Source organism: Aphelocoma coerulescens, chromosome 3 (assembly GCF_041296385.1).
Source record: "Aphelocoma coerulescens isolate FSJ_1873_10779 chromosome 3, UR_Acoe_1.0, whole genome shotgun sequence".
NCBI lineage: Eukaryota > Metazoa > Chordata > Aves > Passeriformes > Corvidae > Aphelocoma > Aphelocoma coerulescens.
Genome location: NC_091016.1, coordinates 49215238 through 49236526, shown reverse-complemented (window position 1 = coordinate 49236526; position 21289 = coordinate 49215238). Strand labels below are relative to the sequence as shown.

Sequence of the window (21289 nt, the reverse complement as noted above, 5' to 3'; positions counted from 1 at the left end):
GATTTCGCAGGAATATTCAGCCTGTGTGGGGCCTGCTGCAACCCAAAATGCCACAAAGTGTTGCTGGACTGAGACAAAGAATGTGAGGAGAAAGGTCTATTATATTATTATGTTCTCACTCAGAAGAAACTGAGTTTCTGTATTTTAAACATTGACTGGCTAAATGTAAATGTAGCCTTTAGAAATTTACAGTCCTCTCAGTGATTATGGTCTGTCCACTGTGAAAAACAGGTCTAGTTAGGCACACCTCTAAGCTTTGGACAACTCAAGATCCTTTCACAGTTAGTTTAAAGATGTCCTAGTCTGGATTATTTGGGATGAAAGAGGCCAGGGAGCAGCTCCCCAAAGAAATTTGAGGGAACATTTGTCTTTGGCAGGGATGAGTGAAGAAGGCAACAGTAACCTATGGAGCCACGACCAAAAAAGAATGTGTGTACTTAGTCTTTGTAAATGTAAATGAAGTTTATCACTTCACATTGAGAAATGTATAATCACCCCCCAGAAAATACATTTTACACAGGAAATTAAAAACTAATCTGTATGAAAATGCTATATAGTTTCAGATTAAATAAAAAAGATTTAGCCTTGCTTTGAAAAGGCACAAATGGGGCAAGACATGAGACTGAATTATCTTCTGGAAGATAATTTTTTCATTCTCTTTAATGGAACTTGAAGTGAATACAAAGTAAGCATTTTACTAGAAAAAGATAGTTCCATGAACTATAGATGAAACTAAATAAAACAAAGGAAAAATATTTAAAACTGCGTGCCTTAGGAAGGGACTTTCATTGTAGTCAAGGTTTCCAGCTTGTACACCCATAAGCACGCTTAGACTGACAGGACAGAAGAAGGAAATCCTTTAAGTAGTACAACATCAGCTGAAACTGATGACTGTATTTCTAGAAGTAAATCCAAACCAGCCTGGAATGACAACTTAGTCAAAAGGAAATACAATTGACCAATTTCTGAAAAGACATTTTTAAAAAATTGGAAGAATCAGTCAAAAGAAGCAGTCTTCAAGACTAGAAGGACTTAGTTTCCATCCAAGGCTTTTACTAGTTTTCAGAAGTGTTTCTGTGCAACCACTGCATTGTCTCCTAATAACCAAATCCAGTTTCATCCTTTTAACCATCGAGAGAGTCTGAGCTCATCTCCCCAAGTCATATTGCAATAATTTCTGTGAAAAAATGTTGTTTGGAAGCCAAAAGCCCTTTCCCTCTGTAGACCTGAAAGTTAGGCTGCATCCCTCTCACCTTACTCATAATTCACCACCACATCATCTAACTGAGTTGAATCTTGACAATATTTTATTTAGAATAAGTCACATAGTTGTTTTAAGATTGGTTGGAAATTTGAGATGTTACAACTCAGACATCAAATTATCTCTAAAATACCTATGATATTTGCATAAGATGATTTTATACCTTTCCTGTCTGAGAAAAAAAAATCAAGTGGAGCATTAAGGGGATGTAAAGCAGATAAAATATAAACTCCTTCTTTTTTCATGTTGGTTTGTTGCTTTTTTTTTCCCATCAAATATCCTGTTAAGTTGTTTCTCTAAGTGATTTGGAGAAAACGTGAATGTAACCAGTAAAACCAAATGCTGGGACTGAAAGGCATTGGAAGGGAGAGGAAAAGGGTCCAGGAGTCTGGCTCACAGGTGTGCCTATACCTCCATGCAGCACCAAGAAATTACCTACATCCTGCAATGAAGAAAGCCTGTGGAAGCACCCTCTGCCTTCCTCCATGGAACAACCCCTGCTCCTGTGCCTCCACAGAAGTCTGAAGTCATCAATAATCTGTCATGGATATTATTGCTGTGTTATGTGCAGGCACACAATTCTATACTGCAGCAGTGGACACGTCATCAAGCAAGGAAGACTCACCCATTTTAGGAAAGCTGGTGAGAATCATATCATGACTTCTGGTTTACAGGGGATTCCGAGTTTCCAAAGTTTCTGGGCTGGTAAGGGACCTTAGGCTGGAAAAAAACTTTGCAGAAGAAAAAAACAAACCAACAGACCTTAAGATGTCACCTCTTTATCTTTGAAAAAGCCTTTTGAATATTTCAGTGATTGTTTTCCATTTCTGGTCAGGCTTGTTCCCTTTTATAACCCTTGTTCAACTTGCAGACACTGAGATTACACACTGTTTTCTGTTCTCTAGATAGCTTCTGATATCGCCATAGGGTAAGCAGTATAGGGTCTGTACTAAGTAATAGGTAAAAATGTTGCTAATTCCAAAAATTATGGGTCATGGTGGCTTGCCTCTTTTCATCCATGGAAGCCCAGAACAAGAAGAAGTCCTGCTCTTCTGGAAATGAAACCCTACCAACCCAGAATCATCAGGTTCAAACAAACATACCTCTCCACGCAGGGCAATTTCACGTGGGCAGCTCTTGCACAGACATTTAGAAAATCTGCCTGGGAAGCAGGCTTTGAGTGCCCCTTCAGAGCTGAATCTGCAGCACTCCCCATTATCCCTGTCACAGAGACAGGGGAGGTAGGGCATGGCAGTCAGAGCCCATCCCACTGTCCAGACAGGTGCACAGCAGTGGGGTGCACTTGGGCAGCCCCAGCCCAGGCATCAGACACTCCCCTGGGGAAGGTGATGGGCTGCAGATCAGCCAGGATGTGGGTCTGTGGATGGGTCCAGCTTGGCAGGGCCGGTGGCCAGGCAGGGCAGACTGTGAGGAGCTGAAGCCTGACCCTGCTGTGGCATCACTGGAGAAGGGGCTGAGAGCCTGGAACAGTGGTTGACATGGGGTCCTGGGCTGTGGGCAGGGTAGGGGCAGTCCCCAGGAGCTGTGCAGGGACAATCAGCACTTTGACAGGGACTTAACAATTTCCCAATTTTGTTAATTACATTTGTGGTTGCTGGTTGCTCAGTATTTAATCTTAGTTCAGTGTAAGAGTCCTGCAGGTAAATCTATCTAAGAACACAGTTCCCTCTTCCAAGGAACTGAATTCTGTTTGTCGGACAGACACTTCCTTGGCTTTTCTGGTTTCCCAAAAGACTGGTTGTGACAAGAGGTCAAGTAACACATTCTGCATAGATGTAGCAAGGACATCAACATCAGCAAGGAGGGTGTGGAAAACACCCTATGTAATGTAAGTGTATTTATTGGCAAATAAATGCCACTCTCATCGTTCAGCTTGTTTAGCTTAGGGTCATCAAGGGGCTTGTTTCCTTCAATCCTCCCATTTGAATGTCACAGTTCTTCCTACTTGCCACTTACCTTCCCAGAGAGTCCAACAGGAGCAAAACACTCTAGGAAGCATATAGCTGTTCATTACTTATGAGTTTGTGGCTCTTTGAGCTTGAGAAGTTCTGCCCTTTGCCATACCAATGTGTGGAGTTTGCCAAAGTGTCAAAGGTCTTTCTGACCTGCCGACACTGTGGTAGCCATGATGGCTCTAAACCCAAACTAACATATTCTACCTGTAGACAGACATTTGGTGGTTCAGACCCACACCATATATCCATATCAAGTCCACTCTGTGCAAGAGGAGAGTCTCTGTGTTGGTGCCTCTGCCTCACCACCAAAACCTGCAGGGGCCTTATTCACCATTTCAGGCCATGAAGCAGACACAAGGATGCCACCAGGCTGGTGCTATGATGTCTGTGCACCATCTCCCACCTGAAAGGATGCCAGGCATTCACTTGAGGTACACACACACTTTATTTGGTTACATCAATCAAAGTACAAGTTCTAGACCAAGGGCACACCGAAGAATTACCAAATTACCAAGTCCTTGGAGGTGCCAGGTAGTTCTCAGAGGGGTTTCTCTCTTCTCTCATGGGAAGGAAAAATGGGTACTATCCACCTTTGGAGAAACACCTTTGGAACATGACTTGCTGTAATGCTATTCATTTGCTTATTTTCAGGCCTTGCAGTACACATCATATTTTATCTTTGCTGCCATCTTTGTTCCTCCTAAGGACTCTTGAAATTTCCGGAACATTTCTTCATTCTGAGCTTTAGAGAAGAGGTCTCTCCAGTTTCCAACAACCCCTGTGTACAACAATTACCAAAAACTGAAGGAAGATGCTCCTGAGAGAAAATAATATCTAGGTGGCAATGGGGCAGAGTCATTGACTACACAAGGCAGGAAAGATCATATTTATTGCCCTGAGAAGTCTGATTGCCTCAGAGAGCAAAGATAGCAAAGATCAGAAGCAAAGGCTGTAGCCAGACAACAGGGAGCATTGCTGGTGGGCTGCCTGCAAGCCCTCCTTCCCGAGAGGGGGATTTCCAAGGTGATTTCGTAAAGCTTTTACACAGAAAAAGAGGAATCTGATTTTTTCACAAAGGAAAGCTCATTTGTGAATTACTTCCTCTGAAGGGGGAAATTATTTTGTGGTAGGTGGTAGAGAGGAGAGTGGCTAAATCCCTCTTCCTCCAAGGCATGGTGAAGGAAATGGATTTTAAAAAGCTCATGCCTGCAGTATTCAGAAACGAGAGTCTTGAGGTCATGGGGAGCAGGTGGGCTGCCAGAACTCTGACCCTGGTCCCACATCTGTAAGAGACCATCTCTGGCATCACCACTGATATGTCCATTGAGAGGAGGCATACAAAGCTCTTGCTGAGGAGGCAACAGGAAGATGCCTGTGAGGCCAGCAGAGCAGTGAGCAATGCATTCCCTTGAGGTTCAAGAGACTCTTGTCCAATTAGCACACCTCCTCCAAAGGCTGACTTTCATGAAGTGCACATGCAGCCTCATCACCTGAACAACAGGAAAGAGCTGCACCATGACCCCTCTGCAATGACTAACCACGGAGCCCAGGCAGATTTGGTGTGTAATTTTTGGCATAACCTCACCATTGTTAGCCCTCACCTTTGTACCTCACTTACCTAACTAACAAGAGCTGCCACAGAAAAAGACAGCAATGGAAGCATGGAAGCAATGACTCAGGACATTAAGACTGGCACTCTGATAAGTTTCTCAAACACAGCCCCCAGACCTTATCAACAGCAGAAGCTTTTTGTACAGGTGGCACCAGAGGAGAGAGCTCACCCAGACAGTCCAGTGAGTTCATGGCTAAGTAGAGAAGCATACTCAAAACTCCTTCCAGAGTTCTGCTTCGGAAGGTACATCTCCATTTGCAGAGACTTACCTTTCCGGAAGAGGACGTCCCCAAACTTTCCATGGGTTTCATTGGATTTCTCTTTCATAGCTTTGAAACTGGTCTTCTTGGCAATTCTAGGAAAATCTTCCTCACAAAGGGAAAATCCAAAGAAGGAAGCAATCTTTTTCATCCCCGCTATCGGGTCCTGCCCAAAGGAACATAGCACAGAGGTGAAACCAAAAGATTTGACACTGTGGCTGGGGCATGGAGCCAGAACCCTGTGGGAAACCCAGCAGAGGAAGCTCCCTCCCACAGTGTCACCAAGGAATTCCAAGAGCTCTAAGAGAAAACCCTTCAGGCCAGGAAACCTACACATGCTGACCACAGTTTCAAGGTCTTTTCTTCTTTCCTAAAATCTGTGCTTCTGCCAGATTTAACCCCTTTCACAAATAGGCAAGGCTATCCTCCTCCTAACTTCCATGGGCTTCCCCCAGACATAAATGAGTAGCTCAGAAAGACACACCCTTCTAAAGCGGCAGACAGACTTGCCCCAAGAGTTTCCACTTCCCCACACCCATACATATTGGGAGGGATGCACAACACACTCATCAAGGAAGAGCTGGGTGAAATGCCACACCTCTTTGAGTTCCTCATAGCTTATTGTCATGATCCTCTCGTTGTCAATGTATTTGTTCCATTCCACTAGGTAGTCAAAGTAGGATCCCCAGGCCACTGCAGACAGAGAAGAGGCATAGCTGTCTAGAGTACTCCCTAATACAGGCCCTTAACCAAATGAGAGGAGTCAGCCCAGACAGCTTTCTAAGCGAGGCATCAGAATGGTGAAGGGTGACCAGCTCCACATGTCTGCTCTTTCTCCTGAGGTCAGTCAGAATGCCCCAGGTCCGGCCACTTGATACCACAATCCACAAGCTCTCTTGTGGGAAGGGAAAAGTCAGGCTAAAGCTTTCTCATGATTTCTCCATTCTAAGTGAGACAAAACTCTGGTTCTCTGCTACTCCCTGTTTCTTCCATAACACGGGCCTGTCTGCCTGTTCTGGGAGTGCCTTGGTAAGGTATGTCACAGTATGATTCTCATGCCCAGGGCCCTGTGTATGCCACTCATGTTAGGAGAAATGCCAGGGGAGGTAGGGCAAAGTACATTTTCCATTCATGAAGTCTGCAAAGAAGTCATCCCAAGAGGTGGACGATGGCAGCGCTGGTAGGTCGTTGCAGAAGTGGTAATAGGAGACAGCCGTGTCCTTGGGGTTCCGAACTAGCACAAGGATCTAGAGGAAGAAAACACATAATTTGACTGACAAAAATGCCATCTTCTCAACACATCACATACAATCATTGAATCACAGAAACATTTAGGTCATCAAGCCTAAACATTAACCAAGCACTACCAAGTCCATCACTAGACCATTTCCGTAAGTACCAGATCTACATGTCTTTTAAATACCTCCAGAAACGGTGACTCAATCACTTCCCTGGCAGCGAGTTCCAATGCTCAACAATCCTTTCTATGAATAAAGTTTTTCTAATATCCAGATCTAAACCTCCTCTGGTACAACTTGAGGCCATTTCCTTCTGTCCTGTCACTTGTTACTTAGAGAAGAGACCAAGCCCCACCTGGCTACAACCTCCCTTTAGGTGGATGTAGAGAGTGGTAAGGTCCCCGTGAACCTCCTTTTCTGCAGACTAAACAACCCCAGCTCCCTCAGCTGCTTCTCCTAAGACTTGTGCTTCAAACTCTTCACCATCTCCATTGCCCTTCTCTGGGCATATGTCAGCACCTCAATGTCCTCCTTGTAGTGAGAGGCCCAAAACTGGGCACAGGACTTAAGGTGTGTCACTCACCAATGGGAAGTACAGGGGGACAATCACTGCCCTGGTCCTGCTGACCACACTGTTATTGATCCAAGCCAGGATGCCATTGGCCTTCTTGTCCACCCAGGCACACTTCTGGCCACTGTTAACTGACCACTGTTAACCAGCACCTCTAGGTCCTTTTCTACTGGGCAGCTTTCCAGCCACACTGCCCGCAGCCTTTAGTGGTGCATGGGATTGTTGTGATCCCCATTTTGTAGGACACAGTATTTACCTTATTTCACCTCATACAATTGGCCTCAGCTCATTATCTGTCCAAATCCCTCTGCAGAGCCTTCCTACCCTCCAGCAAATCAACATTCCTGCCCAACTTGGTGTTGTCTGCAAGCTTACTTGTCCACTAAAATTCACTACACTATACAATTCTGGTCTAATCCCTTTTCTTGAGCAAGAAACCAGAGCTTTGGCAGATCACTTGTTGCTAATGTGAGCTTCAGGCTGAAAAGAAGAATCTTTTCAGTGATTCCCTTGAGATAGTCCTGACCTAGTTCCAATCCAGAGAAATTAGTTCACAATCTACTGGACAGGAGAGCCACAAACACACTATAAATATACCCTAGCTTCTCTCTGCAGTAATTCCCATCTAAGATTATCTTAGCCCCAGCCTGTGGTGGGCTTTCCACAGGTACCCTGGTTTTGAAGGCAAGTTGAAACAGACAGAATTACTGCTTGCCTTGCTCAGTTTTCTGCCACAAACATAGAAGCATCTTTCTGAAGGAGACCTGAAGGGGCAGTGACACTCAGCAACAAGCCCACCAATAGTAACCTCTTGAGCTGACAAAGCTGCTGCTGGGAGAAGATGTTTGTTCACAGCCTTGGCACACAGAGCTGTATCTTCAACCTTGGAAATGTGGCTGCGTATTGACCAGCTCAGGTGAAAATGCAGAAAAGACATCTCACACAGAGGAGAGCTGATTTAGGGTTGAAAGCTTTTGCAGGATGATGCAAAGAGAAGACTCACCTTAGCCTTGCTCTGGAAAATGGATGGAGGCAGGAAATCAGGTCTCAGATGGGTCACTATAATTCTTCTGGAAGGCAGCTGCTTCATCCTCTTTAAAGAAAGTGGAAAGAAATGTGACAGGACAGAAGTAGATTATTCAGTGAGTTGTGTCTTTTCAGTAACTGTGGGTTATAAGAAAAGGTGAGACCAGAGAAGTAGCTTATCTCTTGGGAAACCCACAGGGATGCACTGTAGGTGGGTTAGGCTTCTGCCAACCTCTGCCACCAAGCACCATTTCACATGACACAAGCCTGAAGACAGGACACCCAAGAAAAAGGTCTTACTAATCAAACTCACTGGACCTATGGCAGGAGGGCCCTGTGGCTTCTCAGCCCTGCCTCCCCTCTGAGGCCCTTGTGAACTACGAGCAGTAGCACATGCTACTTGTGCAGCTCATAGCTGTTGTTAAGGCTCTAGACTCTCCATTACCTCTGAGATCAGCCATTGTCTTTCAGCTATTACTACCTGTAGGAAGAGCAGTGACAATATTTTCAGCTCCTGCTTACCTCATATATCCCGGGATCCCCAAATTCTAGACGCTGAAATGTCTCTAGCTTCTTTTCAGCATTTATTCTCTCTTTCATTTCCTCTTCTGTATATTTGGCATCTGCCAATTCCTTCACCATTTGTTCAAGCCAATTGGTTCCTGAAAGAATAAAGACACCAGTAGGACATCGATTCAACTTCACTTTTTCATGTAAACCTTGCTGATGGTATCCTGTCAGATTGGTTTCAAGTGAACCAGTTTGGCTCAGTGTTGTACTTTAACCTTCCAACAGAAGTGTGTGCTGGTTTTGGCTGCAATGGAATGCTGGTTTTGGCTGCAATGGAATTAATTTTCCCCATGGTAGCTGATATGGAGCTGTGTTTTGGATCTGTGCTGAAAACAATGTTGATAACACGGAGATGTTTTAGTTATTGCTAGGCAGGGCTTACACAGTGTCAAGGCCTTTTCTGCTTCTCACACTGACCTGCCAGAGTAGGTTGCAGGTGCACAAGAAATTGAAAGGGGACATAGATGAGACAGCTGACCCCAGCTGACCCAAGGAATATTGTCTCCATATAGAGTCATGCTCAACAATAAAATTTGAGGGAAGAAGAAGGAAAGAGAGATGCTGAGAGCTACAGCACTTGTTTTACCATGTCACTGGAGATGGCTGAACGTTTGATTGCTGCTAGGATAGAATGAATTCCTTACTTTGCTTTGCTTGTGCACACAGCTCTTGCTTTACCTATTTAACTGTCTTTATTTCAACCCATGACTCCTCTCACTTTTACCATTCTGTTTCCTTCCCCCACCCCGCCAGGGGTGAAAGAGTGAGTGGTCCTGTGGGGCCACTGAGTTGACCTGTGAGTTGCCAGCTGAGGTTATATCACGGCCCTGGATAGTAATCAACAAGGGTATGCCGAAGGTCAACAGGGGCAGAGCTGTTAAGCAGATACTGTGAAGTGCTACCCTGATTGCTTCAGAATCCCATCCCACAGCAGAAGCAGAAGCAGACCTCTATTGCTCTTTTCAACTCTGGTACTTTTTGGTTACCTCAGACTACTCCTTGTGGAAATTACTCACAAGCTGTGTGTCTCCCAGCACTGGGACAACTGAGTCATCTTTTGGCTGTTTCTGCTCTCCTTCCGCAGTGCTGTCTTTGGGAACACTTTGTACCCTCTTCCCAACCAGCTTCAGCTTAATGGTCTCTTCACTATTGACAGCATTCAGCCTCATTCCCAATTCCCAGCTAGGCTTCTATAACTGGCAGCAGAAGGGTCATCAACCCAGCCACCAGACCATCACACTCTTGACACCATCTTTGCACCAGGCTTAGCTGTCTCGGCTTCTGCAACCTGGCAAAAATGTGGATGAGGGACTGGGCTCAGAGAGCCAAATCTCAGTTTTCAACTAACACCTCCTGCAGTGTTTAGGTGGATCCTCACCCATATAAACCATTTCTGCCTATGTTCAGCTCTAGAGGTTGCACACAAAGGTGATGTGATAAGAATCAACTTCCTCTTTTTCTGCAAATGACATATTAAGATATTTCTGTAAAGTCAATAGGAAAAAAAGTTAAGGAGTCTGAAATGCCCACAGTGAGAGAGAAAATATGCAAAAAGCCTTGTGGCATTCATGTCTTTCCCTCCATTTAGATACAAAGAATCCCCTGCATTCTGCTTTGCAGTAAAAATATGGAAACCACATTTCTGCTCTCATTAGCAGGATATATTCCCTGTCTTGCTCTTGCAGAGAGTAAGGTAACAACATACCTTCTTGCATTAGCAAGTGTGGTCAAAATATCAAGGGATGTGATTGTCCTGCTTTAGCTGGCACTGGTGTGTTCACCATTTGAATACTGTGTGCAGTTTCTGGACTGAACCACAAATGGTTTTGAGAATCTGGAGAAAGTCTTGTTGAATTGCCATGAAACTACTGGGAGCTGGAGCAAATGAACTGCATAGAAAGGCTTGGTTTACTCAGGCTGGAGATAGAAGAAAGAAGGCATGGGAGACTCTCACTGCAGTCTTCCACTAGGAAGGTTATAATGAAGACAGAACCTGTCTGACAACAAGGGGATGTCTGACTTCATTGATGTAAAAACAAACAAACAAACACAAACCCGACCTCCAAAAAACCACTATCGTAGGAAAACACTGCAAAAGATTTCAGTGGATGGTAATCCTCCATCCTCAAAAGTTTCAAAATCCTTCTAGACAAGGCCTTGAGCAATGAAACCTAACTTCAGAGGTTAAGTTTTTGCCCTGCTTTGAGGAGGGTGTTGTATTATTTGAACTCCAGATATGACTTACATGATTCTATGAAGTCTGATGTCATCATAAACTTTTCTCAGGAATTACTGCTGTGTTAAGTTATGGCATTAAGTAATCAACTTCTGGATTGTAGCACTGTGCAGTTGACTACTGGTCAAGAAAACACTTACCTGATTTAGGATAACCTACTAGAATCACATCATCACTCCTGGCTTCAAAGGATTTCAGAGCTTCCAAAGTGTCCGGGCTGCTAATTGTAAGTGGGTATAAAATACCTCTGTAGGAAAACAGCATGTCTTCTGGCGTCAGCTTGTCAGCCTCTGAAAAACATTTGTCCACTATTTCGATGATTCTTTCACTGTTTCTGGTCATGTTTGTATCCCTGTGTAACTCTTCCCAAACAGACACAGGCCGTCTTTCTACAATGCAGAAAAGCTCTATGCAACACACGAGTTAAATAGGACAGGGTGTTCACTCAGGGATGAAGGTGCAAGTCACTGATTAACTCTGTACTCTGTTAACCCCTTTTGACATTACAGAACTCTATGAAGACTGACAATAGTGATATATGGTCTTTGCTGCAACTGATACTAAGAACAGGAACTATTGGGCCAACAACTAATAGAATTAAAAATGTTAAATTAAACCAAAGAAAGACCTGTAAAGGATATTTCCTGAGATATTTTTAACTGGTGAGCAATGCAGTGCAATTTGCCAACTGGACAAGGAGCATGTAGTGGACATCTGGACAGTGGACCTCAACCTGGCTTGCTATTGACTCCACTAATGGATACATATCCCAGAATATCGGTTCCTTACAGGCGGTGGCTCTGTCCTGCATCCAGTCACTGTGAGGCAATGTCCAGAGCTAAGGACAGGTGCCACCTAAACCAGACTTCTCCTGATGAAGTACTCACATCTGAGTATTTTATGTCATCAAATCCTACAGGAGGGTCACTTGCAGGTGAAGTTTTAACACTTAGGTTCTGCATTAGTGTGAATCAAATTCAATTTGTACTACTTCACTTTAATTTCTCTCTCCTCATGCCCATAATTTAATCTTTGGGTGAAATTGTTCCTAATGGGGCTGTTATTTGTATTCTGAATGACTCATTTTTAGAAGATAAGGAGTGCTGAGATGGTGAAATAGGTATCTCCACTGGTCATGCCAAGAGAGAGGCAATACAGGAAGGCAAATTACCCTGTGGAGGGACCTTTCACTCTCTTTCATGCCCTTGAATACACTATGAGTCTTCTTCAGTACCCATATATCAAACCCTTGTATCACATCCTTGTCTCTTTCTTCATAGATGGATATTAGACACTCAGTAAACCTATACACAAGCTTAATTAGACATGTCAAAGTGTCAAATCAAAGTCATAGCTGTAAGACTTGGAAGATTGCCTGAAGTTACCTATAAAGAATAATTTCAAATTTTTTTTCTGATCTCCTAAAATGCAGAACCATCAAAATAGACCATTTTATTGGAAATATTTTCTCTACCATTCTATTTTACTTGTAAAGTTGAAGACACTGTTTATATATTATGCTTTCTGCAAGCTTTGTTTTTTTGTTTTCAGCTTTTTGTCCATGTGTTAACTTTGAGTTGCAAAGGAAAATTTCCTCCTGTTTTCCAGTACTAGAGATTAAGGGCATCAAGAAATTAACATTTTTTTCTCTGGTCAGCTGCCTGAGAAATTTTCTTTGGAGCCAGCTTCCTGAATCCTGAGGGATTTCCATCACGTTTCCTTGCCTACATTAATTTTTTGTCATGGTAGCTTGCCTTTTCCATTCTTCCACCTTCTTACCCCACTGAATGCAAGGGCCCACACAGTATCTCTGATGCAGCAAAGACACATGAGGTTAATGCTCTGAATAACTCTGTTCTTCAGAGTGAGATTGTTACGTGCACAAATGGACTGAATTCGAGCCTTGGGATGATACAGGAGAGGATAAACTGCAGAAACAGGTCATGGTCTGGTTCTCCATCAGATCAGCAAGACCAGAATAAGATCTAAGCCTTTTTTTTCTAGAACTGTCACCATGTTAGTCCTTGCTGAGTGTGATTCCTCAGGTCTTTTTATGCCAGCTCCTGCCTGACTCATTTACCCCCATCAAGTAACTGTGCCTTTGGCTTCCCTTTTTCAGATATAGTGGTTTATACCTTTACTAAAGTTTTTGTTCCCTAATCTTCTCAATTTGTTATGTTTCAAATTGTTCTGACATTTTCCCTAGTACTTTCAGCCCTCTATTCTGATCCCCAGACTTAAATGTCAGTCATTTATGATACAGTATATGACATTAATCTGCCCACCAGTGTTGAAAACAAAATTGAATATGACCAGGACTCACCACTAAAGGATATTGCTTTAATTGCCCTCCCATTTTTGTTGTCAACCAGTATATGAATGTGACCATGAGCATACTATTGCAACCAAGTTCATAATATCCATGTAACTAAGTGGATATTCCTGAAAGTATTGCTACTGCTGACAATGCTTCTGAATGCCTTTTATTGCTATTGTCTGAATTTCTAAGAACATAAATCTACTTTCAGTACTTTCATTTCTATAACCACATTTGTACAATTACCATCTCCACATAAATTTGTGTCTTTTTAGTCACATAATTTCAGGTCCTCCCCAATGCTGTCACCTCTTGTATTTTCTGTCAGTACCTTATTCAAGAGGTAGCTTATCTTAAGAAGGATCACAAACTGCTTTAACATGATGTATACTCACTATTTTATTATCTTCAAAATGTTTCATGGTTGGTTGCTTTGTTATTTTTGCTACTACATTTCTATGTATCACGTTAAGGTGATCTATTTTGATTCTTCCTTCTCAAGTTTTTAAACACAGCCATCATGTATGTTCTCCTCCAGGCATCTGGTACCTTTCTGTTTTAGTACAGATAACCTGTAATTGTTCAAAGATGGTTTGCATCAGGACTTTCTGCTGCTCTTCTTTTGAATCCATCCATTTTTTTCCAAATATTGTATTTAGCATATATAGCTAAACTTCTAGCAACATATATAGCTAAACTTCTAGCATTCCTATCTCTTTGCAAAACTCTGCATGCCCACATATGTCCAGGCAGAACCAACCAGCTTTAGAAGAATGAAGCAAAAAGTCTTTGAATATTTTATTCCTTCCAAGTGTATCTTTTAGTTTTATGTCTTATCTGCTTAGGCAATGGATCTCTAAACTGTTTTTTCCTGTTTATAATTCAGCTATACAGAAAGAACTTTATTTTGCTTTTTATTGCCAGAACAGGTGGCTGTTGGTCCCTGGAAAAGGCTGAAATACTCTGTCTAGAGAGGCAAATACCAATGGCAGTACAATAGAGCTGGGCATAGTAATGTCTCGCACCATCACTCTTGACAATCCCACTATCTCAATAAAGCCATTTTCAAGAGAGACACAGGCAAACCAGAGGTGTTCCAAGGGAGGGCCACAAAGTTGAGAAGGCTCAGGTACAACCTCATCACAGTTTCCAGTACTTAAAGGGCAGCTACAAAGAGGACAGAGGCTCCCTATTCATGAGACACCACGTGGAAAAGAAAACAGGCAGTGGGTTCAAGTTGCAACAGGAGAAGTTTAATCTTGACATATGAAGTAAATTCTTTACAGCAAGAACAATCATTTGCTGGAACAATGCTTCCAGGGACATGGCAGAATCCTCATCACTGGACGTTTTCAAGACATGATAGCTAGATAGCATCTCATCTAGGCTCCCTTCCTCAGGCAAGCCTGTACCAGATGATTTTTCAAGGTCTCTTCCAAGAGACCTTGCTCTAAGATCCTATAAAAAGCAGTGCCTCTGAGTGAATCTTGCCTATTAACATCAGCCTATAATCTGAAATCCATCTTGATGTTTTGCATTCAGAACAATGAAAAGCCTTAAGAATATTGATCCCTGTTCCCCTTCTTTCTCCTTCCTCTATTTTTGATTTAGTTTGTGCTGAATTCATGGAAGATATCTTTTGTCATTAGGCTTCTGTCATATCCATATTTTTGCCAGTGATATCTTCTGTGAAGGTGTTGCCTGATTTGAAACATTTTTGAAGAAAAAATAATCTACATACTAAATAATTATAAATAGTCTAGAAAGATAGAATTTGGATAGGAAAAAAAATGAGCATTTCCTTCCAGGTGATAGCTACTGGAGCAGGGCTGTTGAGTTTTTGTAAATATGGTTAGTTGACATGTTCTTCAGCAATTGGGTGTAGCCAAAGAGCTCGCCATAAAACAAAAGGCCATTACTGATCATTGTCACTGTAAAGGCTGCTGCAATAATTCTTACAGTAATTCTAAGGTTCTCAGATCACTTGATCTAGTTTTCTAGCACATAGCATTCAGATGATCTGAGTATGCCTTGGAAAGTTCTTGTTCTAACCACATTTCATTACTCTTCAGGCTTTGCAGTACAAGTCATACTTCAACTTTTTTCCCAGTTTAGTTCCTGCTACATGTTCTTCGAATGCTTTGTCCATTTTCTCATTCTGATCTTCACTGAAAATATTCTTCCAGTCACTTACAACACCTTCAAAGAAGCAAAGAAACTCTTGAACACCAAGAAATGTTATTTTTTATTCTGTAGATCTGTCATTTTTATTGCATTGTACACTAAATACTGTTAATCTATTTTCAGATAAAACATTTTTCTACACAAATATCATTTTGTGAAATCAGTGGAGCTACATATATGTGAAAATTCTTTTTTGTAGAATGCAAAATAACATAGTCCTCTTTAGGTGACTGTATTGAAAAAGGCAGCCTAAAGTCCTGTTTCCCTACATCTCTCTACTCCAGTCAGTTATGACTGGCAAAGTGGAAGATAATGAAGAATTGATTAAGAATCATCTTTCAGGAGGCAGAGCTGGGTTTCTGTTTCTTTGTCAGCTTGAGGTTTTATCCAGTTACTTCTTTAATGTAAAATGCAGAAATTGTATTACATTTAATGTAAAATGTCAGATTCTGACAACCAGATTGCCCTTCTCATGTCTGTGTCCCCTACACTACACTGCAAAAGGTGTTCCCTTTTGTTTCCTCTCCTGTGTGTACCTGGATTCTTGCTTGCTTGACTTACTTCCAGTGTGTAAGAGTGAACAGGAATTTGGCAGTGGCCATTTCAGGAAAATGGCAGTGGCCATTCTCCTAAAAGCATGGTCACACCACTCAGGCTGAGTTTGGCCCGGTGCTGCCTGCTCAGGTAAGCATCTAACAGCTGGGTAATTGGTGATCCAGGCACAGATGGGGAGAGGAGTTCAGACACATGACAGTTCCTCCTTCCTCCTCCTGTGAGCCTCTAGAAATGGCTCTGCTGTTAGAACCTTGCTGGGTACCTTCCTCACCAGTGCTCCTTGAATAGTCTTCTCAAGCAAAGCAGCAATAACCTGCTTGATATTAACTTGCAATGCTAATATGAGTACAAAAAAAAGAACAAAAGGATGGCCCAAGTTCTTGAGTGACATTTCTGCCCGTGAGCCACTTGGAGCTTCCTACCTTTGCGAAAGAGAACATTGCCAAACACCGCCCCATGGGTCTTCTCTGAATTTTTCTTCATAGACTGGAAGCTGCTCCTCTCTACCACAAACTGAAGCTCTTCCTCAGTCAGAGGAATTCCCAAGAAAGCAGCTATGTTTTTCACACCCAGGGCACGATTCTGGAAAGAGGAATGTAACATATAACATGACTCTCAAACAAATTATGCCTCTTTCCAAGGTGGTTACACTTCCCTATATCTCTCTGCTGGCTGCATCTATAGGATATTCACAGACTTCACTAGGACTAAAGCGGTCCACAGTGTCGCTCTTCTCCATAATTATTTTGGAAGAGATATGAGCTGTCTTCCTATAGATTACAAAGTATTATGTATGATTTACAGGTGAGCAAAAACTATACTGTTGAGTACGTAAAAGCTCCTCCCAAAAAATTTAGTGGGGATTTAGATTTACAATTATTTGGGCTTATATCACAGATAAATAAAAAATGAAAATCATTTTCACAAACAAAATTTTAAGACGGTTTTTGAGTTTGAATTTCACCTTTTCTTCCCTTAAAACAAGAATCTGTCTCATATAGTTTGAATACCCCAATAGTGAATTGGCTAAGGAAAAAATGTCCCTTGAAGTATAAAATACTTGTAACTACTGATAACCTTACCTCTTTTAGCTCTTCATAAGTTATTGTCATAATATTTTCTTCATCAATGTATTTGTTCCATTCAGAAAGGTATTCAAGGTAGCATCCCCAGGCCACTAAATAAAACGAAAGAATCTTAAGATGAAGCAAAAATTAAGATTATATGAGCTCCTTAGAAAATAAACCAAGTCTTACTCATTAAGTTGTCTCAGCCAAGGGCTTTATTAATCATATCTATGGCAGAGTTTACAGCCTTCTGTGGGAATTATGGCTTTTGCTCCAGGCTCAGGCATATTATGCCATTTGTAAGTCAGAATAGCAAAACTTGTTAGAATTTCAAGACAACTGTGAGTCCACCAAAAAGTTTTCATCTAGCAGACCATCTTGCAGACTCCCTTAATCCAGTCTAAAACCCTGGTGAACCCTCCCTTCTGCTGGCCGTGTGCTGTGCTAAACTCGTAACGTTAAACTAGTGGTATTATTTTCTCTCTTTTTAATACACTACACTTAGTCCACTTTTTAATTCACTAGACTTAGTCCTAATGATTCCTTTCATCCAATTTGGCATGGAGGTGATTATATGACTCCATGGACACAAGATGATGGACATGGGAGAGGAAGGGTAAAGGGGACCCAAGACAGAGATAAGGAAGAACTGCTTCTTCCAGGAAAAATATCAGTCTGTACTACAAGTTAAAGAGTTTGTGAAAGTGCAGTTTTGACGAATATTTATCCTCAAGCAGTAAGACAAGTACAGTAAATTTCAGTTCAGATTTCTAATTCTCTGTCTTTAATCTCTGCTTTTGTACTGTAAACCAAAAAATCCTAGTGAAGCTGATTTACTGAAGTACAAGGGGTTTTGAAGCAAAGACAAATCACACAGACAGATGATTCACACAGACAGAAAAATATACCATACATTTCTTTGTCATGAAATCTGTGAAGAAATCATCCCAGGTCTCATAGGAGGGAAGAGTAGCCATGCCATTGGAAAAATGGTAAAAAGATGTAGCTACATCTTTTGGATTACGAATCAGTAACAGTATCTAGAAAAAAATTAAATTAATTATTTGTAGAGAAAGACATAGCAGACTATAGCATTAAAAAAAATAATAATATTATTATTATTAATAATAATAATAATATACTTTATAACTGCAGTTAGGGTTTTCTAATACCTCATGTGTTACTTGCAGAAGTAGCAGTTTCATTCTGAATTCAGAAGGTGCAGTATTTAACTTTGCTTTGGTACCATGAGAAGATGGTTGCCTATAATTATTAAAGTATCTTTTACAGATGAACCAAATTAATTATGCTCAATACAAGCATAGCTCATAATTTAGGCATCAGGGAAAAATCATAAAGATAGAAATTCTCTCTGAAATTTGACACATCGAAGCCCTCACTTGCAACAATGCCATAAAATTCCTCTCACAGGAAATCATGTCAAAATACATTTTGCCTCTGGAGGATTTGTTTAAGCCCTGCAACTCTCTTGTGGAAACTGCCACAAAGGTGCCAATAAGGACAAACTTAAGTTAAGTGAGATGAATGGCACTACTTAAACAGGCATGTAGAAATGGCCAGGCTAAACACTTAAGTATAAGAGTGATTCTTAAAATTGGCAGAAAAGTACTACATTGACTTTTAAAAAATATCTGTTGGAGTGTTTGCTTTTAATACATTAAAATGAGCACTCACCTTGACTTTGTTTTTGAAGATAGACTTGGGAAGATTTTCAGGACGGAGATGAGTAACCATAAATCTTGGAGAGGGCAATTTGGTCATTCGCTTTAAGCATTGGAAGGAGGAAAGCAGACAGTTCAGTTAGTACAAATAATCTTTTCAGTAACCTATGCTAAGATATTGCCTTGATAAACTTATCAATAGTTATTGGCTGACGGAAGTGCTTCTTTTTTTCTTTGCTGAGAGTTGCCCTGGGATATTATTGGGCTGCTCTGAGTAGCTCTAATCTTCCAAAGCCCCTGAACAATTGGAAAAAGACTATCCATTGTTAATTCTCTGCAGTGATAATTCTCTTCAGTTCTGTAAGACAAGGGATCAAATATGGAAGTAAGGTACAGATTGGCTATGTGTGAAAGCTGAAGCATCTCAAGGACTGAGAGAGGGGGTGAGGCAGAAGAGCTAGCAAAAGAGACAAAAGCTACTATTTCATTATTTGACATTTCATGAAGCTCTTCTTAAATACAAAAGATGCTATGTTGAATTTCTGAAGTTTTTGTGTATCTCACGGGTATGTGCTCCTCTCACTCCCACTGAAGTGTTCATTTATCCCTCAGTATTTGGCAGTCCAAATGAGATTCACCCTGACCAGATGCCACACAAACAGAAGTGGTAAAGTTCTTATCAAACAATGGAATAGTTCATACATTGTATTTTCCGTATTTGAAGCATATAATTTTGATAATTTCCATACATATTCTGTTTCTACCTCATATTTCTCAGCATCTCCAACTTCAAGGTAGGGGAATTCTTGTAGTTCTTCATCATTCACACTGCTTTCCCTACCCTGTGTTTTCTTTTGAGATACAGCTATCAGGTCATTTAAGATCTGACTTAGCCAGTTTGTGCCTGAAAGAGGAAAAACACAGAATTGCTTGTAAAACTTTTAGAATGACCAGAAATGGATTTGCCAGGGAAGTCAAGAGGTGATAGTATTACCAGGTGAGTTACTTGGCCTCCTTTCATGTGATACAATCCCAGCTGACTACCTGGACAATCCCCTCTCAGGGTCCTCCCTTTGCTCCTCATAAGGACATATTTCTCCAACTTGAATGGTTCAGTACACCATAAATTAACTTGTATATTGCAAACCAACTAATGAAGGAGAAGAACCACTAAAATTCAACTAGAAAAGCCTGCATTAATGTAATAAATTTTATTGTGACAAATATAAGGGAGGCTGGGATGGCAAACCTGTGCTTTAAAACCTAATGTATTAGGGGTTTTCTGGTGTGCTGGATTATTTTAGGAAGAAAGATGGGTCACAGTACTTCAACACAGGAACTGAACTAGATCTGAAAATTGTGCTGTATGTACTCATTTTCTTTAACAATAGGAAAAAACTCTATGAAGTGACATTTCCTATACCCATTTATTATGCTTTTATTCAAAACATATCAAAGACCCTCTATAGATTTCCCATCTTTAATTTACCATTTCCTGACTTCTGGACACTGAGTTCCTACATCTTTCTCATTACAGTCTTAACAACTGCATTGAAGTGCATAACATTTCTTCAGAAAGAAAAGACAATAAAAAAGCAAAAACTTTACAATCTTGTCAGCTGTGGCTGTCTACTGTAAGGCAGTGAACCAATTGCTGGAAGAGAGAAACAGCTAGATTAAAGTGGATATGAGGCATATCTAACCCAAACCTGTGGCTCTGATGTGGACCAGTGCTTTCAGGCAGATGGAGCAAATATGTAGGGTAAACATGTAACCCTAGCAAAGATCTTGTCTGATTTTCCAGTAATTAAAGCACAGTGTAATAACTTCAAGGACTACGGAAATATTTTTGATAGCTATTTCCTGACATCTATGTGAAATAAACTAAGGAATATTCAGCATTTGAAGGTACCAAAAGCTCCATTCTGTGTAAAAACATAAAGCTCTTAACTTTACAAATATAAATGTGAGAACAGATCCTGTAATATCAAGAGATCTAGTTATCTCTGGCATAAAAAACCTGTATTTTAATTCTCTCTGGTTTGTGCATTTAACTCCATAACTATTAAAAGTAAAGATAACAAAAACCTTTATATGCTACAGAAAAGAAAATCAGATTGTCTTTCTAAGTCTTTTGGAAAATTTCACAAATAAAGTATTCATAATTAATTTGTTGTGCATTTTGAGAATGAAATCACTTTTACAAAATTGTTGAACATTCTAAATAGTATATTATAAATATATATTATTTCATATAATATATAATATTTTGCAGTATATAATATATATTGTATATATTTAGTACAAACCTTATTACTTGCTATTACAGAACCTTATTTATGAAAAAATATTTATATATTCACCAGATTTAAGGTATCCCGCCAAAACTATATCATCACTTCTGGCTTCAAAAGACTCCAAGGCTTTAAATGTTTCAGGACTGCAAATGGTGATAGGGTAGCGAATTCCTTTGTAAGAAAATAGCAGTTCATCACGATGCATTGAGTTAGCAGCTGCTACTGCCTTATCTACAAGATCCGCAAATATTTTCTTGGGCTTCTCCATTCTTCTCACACACACAGACTCTGTCACAATGTGAAGTGCTATGTAGAAAGAGAAACCCACAGATTGCCCTTTAATAAGTGCTTGGTTTGTTGTTTGAGGTTTTTTCTTGATCCTATGGACAATAATTTCCTACCCTTCATGAACCTGTAAAGAAATATGCAGCTCCCGT

General features: G+C 40.9%; 2 protein-coding genes across 2 annotated transcripts; both read right to left on the bottom strand.

Annotated features, from left to right (window-relative positions):
- Window positions 1-3663: 3663 nt before the first annotated feature.
- On the bottom strand, window positions 3664-11163 carry LOC138108074 (sulfotransferase 6B1-like). The gene is made up of 7 exons (XM_069010204.1): window positions 10891-11163; window positions 8467-8606; window positions 7922-8011; window positions 6230-6356; window positions 5708-5802; window positions 5119-5275; window positions 3664-4015 (listed from the first exon to the last, which is right to left on the bottom strand). Exons 1-7 carry the CDS (start codon window positions 11090-11092, stop codon window positions 3885-3887), a joined length of 942 nt encoding a protein of 313 aa, XP_068866305.1. The 5' UTR covers window positions 11093-11163; the 3' UTR covers window positions 3664-3884.
- Window positions 11164-14298: 3135 nt separating this feature from the next.
- On the bottom strand, window positions 14299-21274 carry LOC138108071 (sulfotransferase 6B1-like). Its single transcript, XM_069010201.1, has 7 exons — window positions 20919-21274; window positions 19320-19459; window positions 18569-18658; window positions 17787-17913; window positions 16889-16983; window positions 16229-16388; window positions 14299-15266 (listed from the first exon to the last, which is right to left on the bottom strand). Exons 1-7 carry the CDS (start codon window positions 21118-21120, stop codon window positions 15136-15138), a joined length of 945 nt encoding a protein of 314 aa, XP_068866302.1. The 5' UTR covers window positions 21121-21274; the 3' UTR covers window positions 14299-15135.
- Window positions 21275-21289: the final 15 nt, after the last annotated feature.

Bases quoted from the DNA above. Each gene is read 5' to 3' on its own strand.
- LOC138108071 (XM_069010201.1), bottom strand. From the start codon at position 21,120: ATGGAGAAGCCCAAGAAAATATTTGCGGATCTTGTAGATAAGGCAGTA. The intron at 17,914-18,568 runs GTGAGTGCTCAT...ATTTTTTTCTAG, and splicing joins TCTTCAAAAACAAAGTCAAG to ATACTGTTACTGATTCGTAA. The intron at 16,389-16,888 runs GTAAGGTTATCA...TCCTCTTTCCAG, and splicing joins CTTATGAAGAGCTAAAAGAG to AATCGTGCCCTGGGTGTGAA.
- LOC138108074 (XM_069010204.1), bottom strand. From the start codon at position 11,092: ATGACCAGAAACAGTGAAAGAATCATCGAAATAGTGGACAAATGTTTT. The intron at 5,803-6,229 runs GTACTTTGCCCT...CTCTGTCTGCAG, and splicing joins AGACTTCATGAATGGAAAAT to TGGCCTGGGGATCCTACTTT. The intron at 4,016-5,118 runs GTAAGTCTCTGC...TGTTGTACACAG, and splicing joins GGACGTCCTCTTCCGGAAAG to GGGTTGTTGGAAACTGGAGA.